At 42.9% G+C, this 12,198-nt stretch overlaps 1 protein-coding gene across 8 annotated transcripts in view; it reads right to left on the bottom strand.

The window, feature by feature from the left end:
- The window catches only part of SLC37A3 (solute carrier family 37 member 3), a 157,347-nt gene that overhangs the window by 123,240 nt on the left and 21,909 nt on the right, over positions 1-12,198 (bottom strand). For all 8 annotated transcript variants that reach the window (XR_015244602.1, XM_025929519.2, XM_086688712.1 and 5 more), the window contains 5 exons: positions 11,809-11,954; positions 7,666-7,762; positions 4,217-4,301; positions 3,304-3,482; positions 697-838 (listed from right to left, as the gene is read on the bottom strand). Coding sequence is in view for 7 of the 8 variants with exons in the window: in XM_025929519.2 (XP_025785304.1) it covers positions 697-838; positions 3,304-3,482; positions 4,217-4,301; positions 7,666-7,762; positions 11,809-11,954 (649 nt within the window). In the remaining variant the exon portion in view is untranslated. The remainder of the gene's footprint in view (positions 1-696; positions 839-3,303; positions 3,483-4,216; positions 4,302-7,665; positions 7,763-11,808; positions 11,955-12,198) is intronic.

Below are 12,198 nucleotides of genomic sequence, written 5' to 3'. Positions count from 1 at the left end.
CACAATTCTAAATCCAAACAGCACAGAAAAGATGTTAAGGTTTTGCCACAGCAACAGCAGTAACACCCACTACCACAGTCCGTACCGCTGTCTTGTTTTAAAGTTTCTCCCGTACTTGTTTATACTTCCAGCTATAGCAAAAAGTTACCATTAAAATCTGCTGTGTACAATGAAACAGCTGCAAAATGCGCATAGGAATTAATCCCGCTATTATTCCTACCTCTATGGTCTGACAAAATCTACACACTAAGCTAGTATCTCCCCTTCTTTGGTGTGGGTGGTGGGAAAGGTGGTGGGAAATAGATCAAATGAACACATTCACATTCTAACTCGGATCCCTGGCATGTGATTAGCTTTAGAGCTCAGATATCACTTACAAGTGTACGAAAGGGTTACACTTTACGGAGGGAAACATCGCTGTGCTTCCCAACACAAAAGAACTGATCCATAAACAAAGAACGGAGAAACAAGAGCCCTATAAATCACAGGGCTGCCGGGGGCTGGCTCTTCTTTTCTATGGATTCTTTTTTTTTTTTTTTTTTTTTTTTAAGAGTTTGTGTGTTTACTGATTGGGCACTTTAGGAAAAATGGCTGTGGACTAAGTAATAAAACTTTAAAGGATGTCAGATTTCATAACCCAGTAAAATATTACTAGTGAGTAACTCCCTTTACAGAAAAAGATGCATCTGGCCTTACCTATAATTCCTCCAACATCGTACCAAATGGACAGCTTGTCAGCTTCAGCCTCCTTCCATCCAAAGTTGTTACTCAGATAAAAGGGCAACCAGAAGAAGAAGGAGTAATTTACCAACTTCAAGCAGGCATAGGCCAGTGAATACTACAAGAAAAACATGCGACTATCAGTGAGAACAAATAGCACAGCAGGACCACAATTTTTAACATAATTAAAAAAGCAAAACCAGACACAGGAGTTTGGGATGAACCCACCTGATTCTAGAATTAAACATTTCTACAGATTCCCTGACTTTGCCTAGCCTCCCTCTTCTCTTTATCCGCATTAGCTTCCAGAAAAGCACATGCAGCAGGCCTTTAAAATAAGAACACATAGGACTATTTCTTGATTGTCCCCAATTTCTTCTCCTTCCAGTTCTCTGGTAGAAGCAAACCAGTGTTTTGAACCTAAAAGGCAGGGCATTTACTCGTGTTTCTTTATTTAGACAAAGATAAAAGGTATTCATCCCACTATCATTAACCAAAAGCAAAGAAATCCAGTAAGCATCTCGGCTTTTCTTCCAAGCAGCCAAACCTTTCTGGTTCGTCTACTTCCTGCAAAGTTAACACTATGATCAGTGGAGGGCAATAGGACTACACTCCAGTTTCAAGGTCTAAAAAAAGCATCAACGTTAAAACTATTTTCATATTATGGTGTCCAAAGGCCTTTATATTCCAGTGGAAAAGAAAAAGTATCTTTGGTGAGTCAGCAATGAAGGAACACGATGGTCATGGGCCTTGTGACTCTACTTGGAGGAATAAAAGATGGCAGTGGGGCTAAGACTCCTATATTCAACACATTATTACCAGGAAATCCTGACATTTAGCATCAAAGGAAAAAGGGGGAGGAGCAGAGAGACCGGACTTCAAAGGGTGTCTGGCTAGTATATTCTTTTCCCTGGAGCTGCCAGCTATTCCCTAGGTATCACTTGTTTTAAAACAGCTTCCCTGGCAGGGCAACAGCCACCCCCTAGAGAGCTAAATCCCAATCATGAGGGCGTTTTGTCCAGACAGCCTGCTGCAGAGACAAAGGAATTAAGTTAACTAGATTTCCTCTGCATCCCTGCCTGTGTCAGGGAACAATCGCCTGTGAAATACAAAGGAATAGGAAAAAAAAACACTTACAACAACAGATTTTTAAGTCCTGTCCCCAAAATTAAACTATTACCAGCAAAGTATTTTAATAACTAGTTAAAAATTACTAATCACTAGCATGAGAACAGGCCTAAAGGAACTTGCATTTCTCCTGTATAACATATCATCTTTTGGTGACAGAATTGTGGAAACTCACACTTACATTTTAACTTATAGTTCACTATCTGTTTGCAAATATCGGTCCTCTCGGCTTGGAGGCAGAGGTCAGAGGGAACAAGTATGTATGAGAAAGGACAACCTGCAGGCTCTGAATCTAGCTGAGGGGTTACATTGTAAAGCACCATTAGACAATAAAATAAACAAAACCGGGTGCTTGTTCACAATACAATAACCCAATGTTCTAGGCCCCGGGGAAGGCTGGTTTACTTTCCACTCCAGAGGGAAGGGGAACAGAGACACAGGATGGGCTGAGGGACTTATCCCAGGCCTCACACAAAGTTAGTGGGTAAGCCGGACACATAACCTAGGCCTCTTAACTTCCACTCCCATGCTAGAGGGCCCGAAACATCAAGACAGAAAAACTGCAGCAGAAGGGATTTAGTTCAGACGTTAGACGGTTCTCCTGACCGTAAAGGTTTTGGAAACACTGGAATGCATTACCAAGAAGTACTGTGGAGTAATGTGCTCTGGACCTTTTAATAAAAGGGCAAACAATTTTGTTCCCGGAATGGTAAGAATATAGGCAAAGAAGGCAGACTGAAATGGACCATTCAAAACCCCCTCTTGGTCTACATATAATTCTATAATACTTCAACAAATCAGAAAGAATGTATTTAAAAACACCAATTTCGGGCACCTGAGTGGCTCAGTTGGTTAAGCTTCCGACTCTTGATTTCGGCTTAGGTCATGATCTCACAGTTTGTGAGACTGAGCCCCATGTCAGGCTCTGCCTGCTTGGGTTTCTCTCTCTCCCTCTCTCTCTCTCTGCTCCTCCCCTGTGCATGCGTGCATGTGCTCCCTCTGTCTCCTGCTCTCATTCAAATAAATAAACATTAATAAACAAAAACCAAAAAAACATTAATTCTGCCTTCTTACTTGAATGCTAGGTCAGGGTCAGCACACTGGAGCTCACGGGCCAAACCTGTCCACACCCATTTGTTCCATACCATCCAGAGTTACTTGCTTCCTGGACGTGAGTAGTTGTGGTAGAGCCTGTACAATCCCCCCTCCAAAGTTAAAAACATTTACTATCTGGCTCTTCACAGAAAATGTACACCAACCCCTGCATTAGACTGCAGATAAAATTTCAAGTCTAGAAACAAGCCGAGGGTCACTATCCAATATTCCTCTGAACATATACTCCTACAATAAGGTATCAAAAAGAAGCTAAACACTTAAAGATGCTTTATCCTAGGGAGGGTTCACATTCAGGCCATAATATCTCACTGGTGGTAAGGAGATCTGAGGGGCCCTTACCGGTATAACTCCAGGAAGACAACAGGCCTGATAAAAGCTGATTGCCTTGACTTGGGTAATAGTGCTGCCTTCTTGAATGGAATAATTAGGTTCGTATTCATCTTCGTTTTCGGCACCATTAATTAATGGCCTGTGTGAGTCTTCTTCAAAATTTTCTTCTGCCTCAATACCTGGGATACCTGCAACAGTAACAGCCACCATTTATAGAATGCCTTCTAGATGCCCGGCACTGGGCCGAGGGTTCTGCATGTATCATTGCTCGTGGGGTTGGTATTATTTTCATTTCCACATTACAGAAGAAGCGACTAAGGTTCAGAGGCCAAGGTCAGCTGAGGTCGGCTAAGATCACACAGCTAATAAGCCACAAAGCCAGGACTCTGATTCTACTTTACCTGGCTTCAGAGCAATGCTTTTTCAACTACTTCACACTCTCTCTTACATTAAAAAAAAATAAAATAAAGTGTTCACTACACACGAGTAAACTGACATGTCTCTTCAAGAACTCAAAAGACGGACTCGTACATTTATTTGCTTCTGTGGTTTTGCTCGTACATATTCTGTATGTAACCACAGATGAGTATCACACTAAATTACTTTTACGAAGGACAAGAAATGTCTGAAGAAGTGAAATGAGAAACATTCCATGCTAGTTTCCAGTCAGTATTCTCGATTACAAAGCTCATTTGCCAATGAAGAGTTTTCCCTGAATCCGGGAAGGTGAGCCTCGCTCCCCTCCAACGTCCGCAGCTGTGCTGGGAGAGCCACCCACAGGGTCTACTGGACACACAGAGCAACGCCACTCCTCTAAGTCACTGAAAGGGGCTCACAGTTCTCCTAGGGAACAAGAACCTGGCCGTGCAGGCCTCACCCATAACCGTAAGACGTTCTGAACAGAAAGGCCGCTTCTCCTCACCAATTTCTTCTGGTGACACCAGGAGTCCAAAGAAGATGATGATCCCACCAGCAAACTGCACTGCCGCGGTCACCAGAAAGGCATACTGGAGAAGAGAGGAGAGAGGTGCTTCCTTACCCATCTGGGGGATTCATTCAAGCACATTCATTAGAAGCACCCATGGGGCAGGTGGGGAGCTGGGCAGGAAGAACAGGGAGACTGGCAAGGAAATGGCCCGTGCCAGGCACAGAGCTGTTTCGCGTGTTTTCCCAGGCATCTTCCCCACGAGGCTCAAAGAGCACAATTAGAGTCCCAGGGACACTGAGTGGTACTACAATTGTGAAATCAGGACTGGCTCCCAAATCCTCATTCTTCGCACCACACAGCCTCCCACAAGAGACAGTATCTGCCCCCGCAAACATTCTATCCGGTTGAGGGGATTAAACAATACACCAAACAATAACACGAGGCATCAAGCGGCCGAATAGATGAGAAGACCCAGTCCTAATAAGAAACACATAGAGAAGGAAACAGCTAATGGTGCCGATATAGCAAGACAATGTCTTAAGGAAGAGCTAAAACAGGCAGCTGACGGTCTTTCCCAGCACGACTGAAGCAAAGAGGGCTGGGAACTGGATAGAAAGTCTCCTACGTGGTCAAAGCAGATGGCTTGTGCTGAGGGACAGTAGGGAATAAAACTGATAGGAAAAGCTGAGATCAAGATGAAAGAACCTCAAAAGCCAGGCTGCAGAGCTGAATTCTGTTTAATAGAGAATGGAACCTGATGTGGATAGACAGCCTAAATTTCTGGAAAAGACGGTGACACGTTAGCGTTTCCAGAAGTCAAACCTGGGAGCGGCACACAGGGTGAACCGAAATTCCCATCTGAAGCAATGAGTATAATCCAGATGCAAATCTAAGAAGCCTAGAATAAAGGTGACTGCGAGTGCACGAAGGACCTCCCATTGACCCTAACCAGACAAAGATTCTTCTGAGACCATGGGGCGCCTGGGTGGCGCAGTCGGTTAAGCATCCAACTTCAGCCAGGTCACGATCTCGCGGTCCGTGAGTTCGAGCCCCGCGTCGGGCTCTGGGCTGATGGCTCAGAACCTGGAGCCTGCTTCCGATTCTGTGTCTCCCTCTCTCTCTGCCCCTCCCCCGTTCATGCTGTGTCTCCCTCTGTCTCAAAAATAAATAAACGTTAAAAAAAAAAAATTAAAAAAAAAAATTCTGAGACCAAACCTTTGGTGAACTATTTAAAGATTTATTTACCTGTTTCCGATTCTGTGTCTCCCTCTCTCTCTGCCCCTCCCCCGTTACTGCTCTGTCTCTCTCTGTCCCAAAAATAAATAAAAAACGTTGAAAAAATAATAATAAAGATTTATTTATTTTTTAGGGGCACCTGATGGGGCGCCTGGGTGGCGCAGTCGGTTAAGCGTCCGACTTCAGCTCAGGTCACGATCTCGCGGTCCGCGAGTTCGAGCCCCGCGTCGGGCTCTGGGCTGATGGCTCAGAGCCTGGAGCCTGCTTCCGATTCTGTGTCTCCCTCTCTCTCTGCCCCTCCCCCGTTCATGCTGTGTCTCTCTCTGTCTCAAAAATAAATAAACGTTAAAAAAAAAAAAAATTTAAAAAAAAAATTCTTCTGAGACCAAACCTTTGGTGAACTATTTAAAGATTTATTTACCTGTTTCCGATTCTGTGTCTCCCTCTCTCTCTGCCCCTCCCCCGTTACTGCTCTGTCTCTCTCTGTCCCAAAAATAAATAAAAAACGTTGAAAAAATAAATAAATAAATAAAAAGGGGCGCCTGGCTGGCGCAGTCGGTTAAGCGTCCGACTTCAGCCAGGTCACGATCTCGCAGTCCGGGAGTTCGAGCCCCGCGTCAGGCTCTGGGCTGATGGCTCAGAGCCTGGAGCCTGTTTCCGATTCTGTGTCTCCCTCTCTCTCTGCCCCTCCCCTGTTCATGCTCTGTCTCTCTCTGTCCCAAAAATAAATAAAAAACGTTGAAAAAATAATAATAATAAAGATTTATTTATTTTTTAGGGGCACCTGAGTGGCGCAGTCGGTTAAGCGTCCGACTTCAGCCAGGTCACGATCTCGCGGTCCGTGAGTTCGAGCCCCGCGTCGGGCTCTGGGCTGATGGCTCAGAGCCTGGAGCCTGCTTCAGATTCTGTGTCTCCCTCTCTCTCTGCCCCTCCCCCACTCACACTCTGTCTCTCTCCAAAATAAACATTTTTTAAAACTTAAAGATTTATCTACTTTTTAAAAGATTAACTTACTTACATTATTTAGGTTTTAAAATACATATACTTTCACATGATCCAAGCAACAAAAAGTAGATTGTATAGTAAAAACTCTCCTTCCCACCTCTTCTCCCATCCACTTAATCCTCATTTTCCCAACATATGACCATTGTTATTTGATTTCTACTTCCCAGAGACTGTTTTAGAAACACAAGCGAATACAAATATATACTCTAACTTTCCCGCCATTCTACAAAAATGGCTTCACTCATTACACGCTGTTCTGCACCCTCACTTTCTTCACTTAACATACCATTGAGAACTTTCCCTATCAGGACGGAGAAAGCTTCCAAATTCTAATTTATGGCCTTCAGCCTTCCGTTGAAGAGGATGTCACAGTTTATTTCCCTACTGGTTCACATTTGTTACCAATTTTTGTTATTACAAACAATGTTGAAATAACCGAATAGAAATATTACCTTGTATATGTGGAAGTATATTCACCTGTGGGATTACTTACTGGAGGTGGAACAGCTCAGTTAGAGCAGCTGTAATTTTGATGGACAGTCTCATAGTGACTCCAAGGGGGGGGGGTCAATGCTTGTTTACATTCTCATAAACACAAGATGTTATCAAACTTATGGATTCTTACCAATATAACAAGTAAACAGCATAGTTCCTTTCTTTTTTAGTGTAGTTTTAATTTGCATTTCTCTACCAACTAACACCTATGCTCCATAAAGGCAGAGATTTTTCTCTTTTCTGGCCAGTGCTCTACTCCCTACTGCCTAGGAGCACTTAGACTGTAATACATATTTATTGAATGAATAAGTTACAAATAAAGTGGCATATTTTGTCATATATTTCAAAACAATTTCTATTTCTTTTTCATGAACTACACATTCAAATCCTTTACCCTCCTTTCTATTTGTTGTTGATCTTTTTATTATCAATTTGCAGATACTCTTTACATAGGAGGGAGATTAGTTCTTTATCTGTAACATGAGTTGCAAAGACTTTTCTCCCAATTGATTATATTGTCTTTAGACTTGGGCATTTTTCCCATGAATAATCTCTATGTTTGGATTTATCAAAAGTTTGTCTACTTTTAAGACAAGCCTTGCCCCACCCAAACATAGCTCTACATAGTTTTAAATAGCCATAGTACTATTTCCTAAAAAACAAAATATATTTATATACTCAAGAAAAAGCTAGAAAGAAATACCTACCTCATAACCATACTGCAGAACAGAAGAAGCTAGGCATGCTCCCAAAATATTGCCCACTGATGCACAGGCACTCCAGAGACCAAAAACAACTCCTCGTCTACGAGAACAGTAGAAAACAGAAAACAATACAATCAGAAGGAATTCTGATGCAGTTCCCATACAAAATGGCCAAAATGGTGGAAGTCCACATTACAAAGATCAACATTCTATCTTAAGATGTTTTTAAAGTACACCCAAATGACAAAACATCATGTTCCTTAAGGCTATTATTAAACTAAAGTTCATTTCGGGGTGCATCCCAAGATACTGTTAAGAGATTTTTGAAAATAAGCCACAGATTGGGAGGAAATATTTGCCTATCACTGATCCAATAAAAAACTTGCATTTGAAATACAAAGAACTCTCAAAACTCAGTAATACAAAACAATCCAGGGGCGTCAGGCTGGCTCAGTCAGTGGAGCATGCAACTCTTGATCTCAAGGTTGTAAGTTGAGTTGGGTGTAGAAATTACTTTAAAAAAAATTTTAAATCCTAAGGGGGAAAAAATCTAATACAACATTAAAGAGTATGAATCTACAATTATCTCAAATAAAAAGTTTTAAAAAAAGAAGCTTCATGCACACAAAAATATGATGCAAGTAAGCACATAAAAAGATATTGGACCCATCAGATATTAGGGAAATGCAAATGAAAACCACAGTGATGTACCACTGCATACCTACTAGAATAGCTGAAAACAAAAAAGGCCACATATACCAAGTGCTGGCAAGAACACACAGCAACTAGAACCCTTACACTCTGCTGGCAGGAACGTAAAATGGTAAAACCACTTTGGAAGAGACTGCCAGTTTCTTAAAAAGGTAAACACACACCTACCACATGACACAGACATTCTACTTTGAGGTATTTATCCAAGGAAAATGAAAGCATATGTTCTTTTAAGGATTTATACACAAATGTTCACAGGGGCTTTGTCTGTAATAACCAAAAACTGAAAACAACCCAAACGTTCAACAACAGCTGAAAAGATAAACAAATGGTGATACAATAGGTTACTACTTGGCTAAAAAAAGGAATGAACTATCGATACACATGATATGAATGAACCTCAGAATAATTACATTGAATGAAAGCAATCAAGAAACTATATACTGTGTGATTCTATTTATATAAAATTTTAGAAAATGCAAAGTAATCTAAAGTGACAGAAAGCAGATCAACAGTTGCCTGGAGACAGCAATGGGAGGGAGGGAGAAGGTAGCAGGAGTGGTGGAGGAGAGGACTTTAACAAAACGGCAAGAGGAAACTCTTGGGGGTGATGGATATGTCCATTTTCTTAACTGTGGTGGTGGTTTTAAGGACGTATGCATGCCAAAACTCATCAAATGGTACATCTTAAATCTGTGCAGCTTATTATATACCTTAATAAAGCCATTAAAAAAAAAACAGGTAAACCAAGAATCTAGTGGAAGGGAACCTAGCTACCACAACGGTCCAGGAAAGGGGTGCCTGGGTGGCTCAGTTGGTTAAGCAGCTGACTTCAGCTCAGATCACGCATGCGAGTTCGAATCTTGCATCAGAGTCTCTGCTTTAGCACAGAGCCCACTTCAGATCCTCTGTCCATCCCCACTCCCCTCTCTGCTTCTCCTTCTATCCCCGCACCCGACTCCTACCTGCATGTGTGTGTGTGTGTGTGTGCACATGCGTGTTCTCTCTCTCTCTCTCAAAAATAAACATTTAAAAATAATAAAACAGGGGCTCCTGGGTGGCTCAGTCGGTTGAGCATCCAACTTCAGCTCAGGTCATGATCTCATGGTTTGTGGGTTCAAGCCCCGTGTCGGGCTCTGTACTGACAGCTCAGAGCCTGGAGCCTGCTTCGGATTCTGTATCTCCCTCTCTCTCTGCCCCTCCCCAACTCATGCTCTATCTGTCTCTGTGTCTCAAAAATAAATAAATGTTAAAAAATTAAGGGGTGCCTGGGTGGCTCGGCCGGTTAAGCATCCAACTTCAGCTCAGGTCATGATCTCGCGGTCTATGAGTTCAAGCCCCGCGTCGGGCTCTGTGCTGACAGCTCAGAGCCTGGAGCCTGTTTCAGATTCTGTGTCTCCCTCTCTCCCTGACCCTCCCCTGTTCATGCTCTGTCTCTCTCTGTCTCAAAAATAAATAAATGTTAAAAAAAAAAGTTAAAAAATTTAAAATTAATTAATTAATTAAAATAAAAAATCATAAAACATACAAAATCTAGCAAGAGGGTCCTGGAGGAAAGAGTCAGGTCAGCCTCTGAACAACACTGGCTAACCAAAGACATGATTTTAGAAGAAACCAGTTGAAAAAGAACTGCTTTAAATTGTCATAGTTTTAATGGTACTTTGTGGTTTATTGCTGTGTTTTAGAGGAAACCTCACTGGGCCTTAAGTAGCACATCATCAATTTCACTTACTAGTATTACTTGTTTAAAAACAAATTGTCCAGGGGCGCCTGGGTGGCGCAGTCGGTTAAGCATACGACTTCAGCCAGGTCACGATCTCGCGGTCCGGGAGTTCGAGCCCCGCGTCGGGCTCTGGGCTGATGGCTCAGAGCCTGGAGCCTGTTTCCGATTCTGTGTCTCCCTCTCTCTCTGCCCCTCCCCCGTTCATGCTCTGTCTCTCTCTGTCCCAAAAATAAATAAACGTTGAAAAAAAAAATTTAAAAAAAAAAAAACAAATTGTCCAATGTTCAAAAATGAACAATAATGGCTCAAGTTTTTTTTCTTTGTGATTGATCCATAGAAATAATGGAATGGTCAACCTGTCCAGGCACTGCTTTCAAACACCCAGGGTCATCCAATTTATAAAAGCTCAGGTAAGAAGTGCCTGGGTAGCTCAGTCAGTTAAGTGTTCAGACTCTTGATTTTGGCTCAGGTCATGATCTCAAGGTTCATGAGATGAAGTCCACATCAGGCTCTGTGCTAACAGCATAGAGCCTACTTGGGATTCTCTCTCTGCCCCTCCCACACACTTTCTCTCTCTCTCTGTCTCTCTCTCTCTCTCTCTCTCAAAATAAATAAATAAACATTTTGGAGGGCGCCTGGATGGCTCAGTCAGTTAAGCGTCTGACTCTTGGTTTCAGCTCAAGTCATGATTTCATGGCTTCATGCGTTCAAGCCCCACATCAGGCTCTGTGCAGGCAATGCAGAGCCTGCTTGGGATTCTCTCTCTCCCTTTGTCTCTGCCCCTCTCCCACTTGTGCTGTCTCTCTCAAAATAAATAAATTAAAAAAAAATTTTTTTTAAATGAATAAAAATTAAAAAAAATAAAAGCTCAAGTAAGAATGATCTCAAAATGATATGTGTCAAAGTGATTATCTTTGGGGCACCCGGGTCCCGGCTCAGTTACGCATCTGACTCTTGATTTTGGCTCGGGTCTTGATCTCGTAATTCGTGAGATCGAGTCTCCACATCAGCTGCTGGCAGCACAGAGCCTGCTTAGGATTCTCTCCCTCTATCAGCCCCTCTACCCTCCTCTCTCTTTCAGAATAAAAAAATAAACTAAAAAAAAAAAAGATTATCTTGGGGCACCTGAGTGGCTCAGTCGGTTGAGCATCTGACCTCAGCTCAGGTCATGATCTCACGGTTCGTGGGTCCGAGCCCCGTGTCAGGCTCTGTGCTGACAGCTCAGAGCCTGAGCCTGCTTCGGATTCTGTGTCTCCCTCTCTCTCTCTGCCCCTCCCCTGCTTGCACTCTGTCAGTTTCTCTCAAAAATAAACATTAAAAAAAAAAAAAAAAAAGAAAATGTACTGGGGGATGGGGGGTAGACTGGATGGCTCAGTTGGTTGAGCATCTGACTCTCAATGTCAGCTCAGGTCATGATCCCAGGGTCGTGGGATTGAGCCCCACGTAGAAATCTCCCCACCCCCACTCTCTCAAAAATAAATAAACATTATTTATTTAAGAATAAAAAAGAACGTGTCTCACGGGGCTAGGCCACCCCTCAAGTCCACACCATTTCTGACACGCTCCAATGTGAAACCTCTCAACTATTCTTTCTAAAATAGAGGGAAGGCACGGGAAGGATCAAAAAGATCAAGTTGACTGATGACAGGTGTGAATAATCTGATATTAAAACCACTTAAAAAGAGAAATTAAAGACAAGGGGAGTGGCATACCCCGCTTTCCCAAACCAGTTGCCCATAACCGCAACCACACAGGGCCAACCGGTAGACTGCAGCAGGCCATTCCCAATCCACAGACAGCAGTAGAGGCCCTTGTTGTAGAAATGCAGCCATTCTGTGACAGGGCCAAAGACGAACACCTACGAGGAAGGGAAGAAAAAGGGACACGTGACATCCACACAGACACCTAGAGGACACCTAACTGCCTACCATGCTTATGTTTCTGCGTGAAGAGACACATTCAAGGGTCCCGGGCCTAAGAGACACGCGGCTGACTCTCCAGAGGCTCCTGCTCAGAGCAGCACCGAGCGAGTAAGACAAACACGCCAAATTGCCGCCACTGACGAAAGACGTCAAACAACACAAAGCTCCCTGACGACCACC

Source organism: Puma concolor, chromosome A2, assembly GCF_028749965.1.
Source record: "Puma concolor isolate L17-30 chromosome A2, mPumCon1.1.hap2, whole genome shotgun sequence".
NCBI classification, from domain to species: domain Eukaryota; kingdom Metazoa; phylum Chordata; class Mammalia; order Carnivora; family Felidae; genus Puma; species Puma concolor.
The sequence above is the reverse complement of the archived record's forward strand: the minus strand, read 5'-3'. Positions and strand labels throughout refer to the sequence as shown.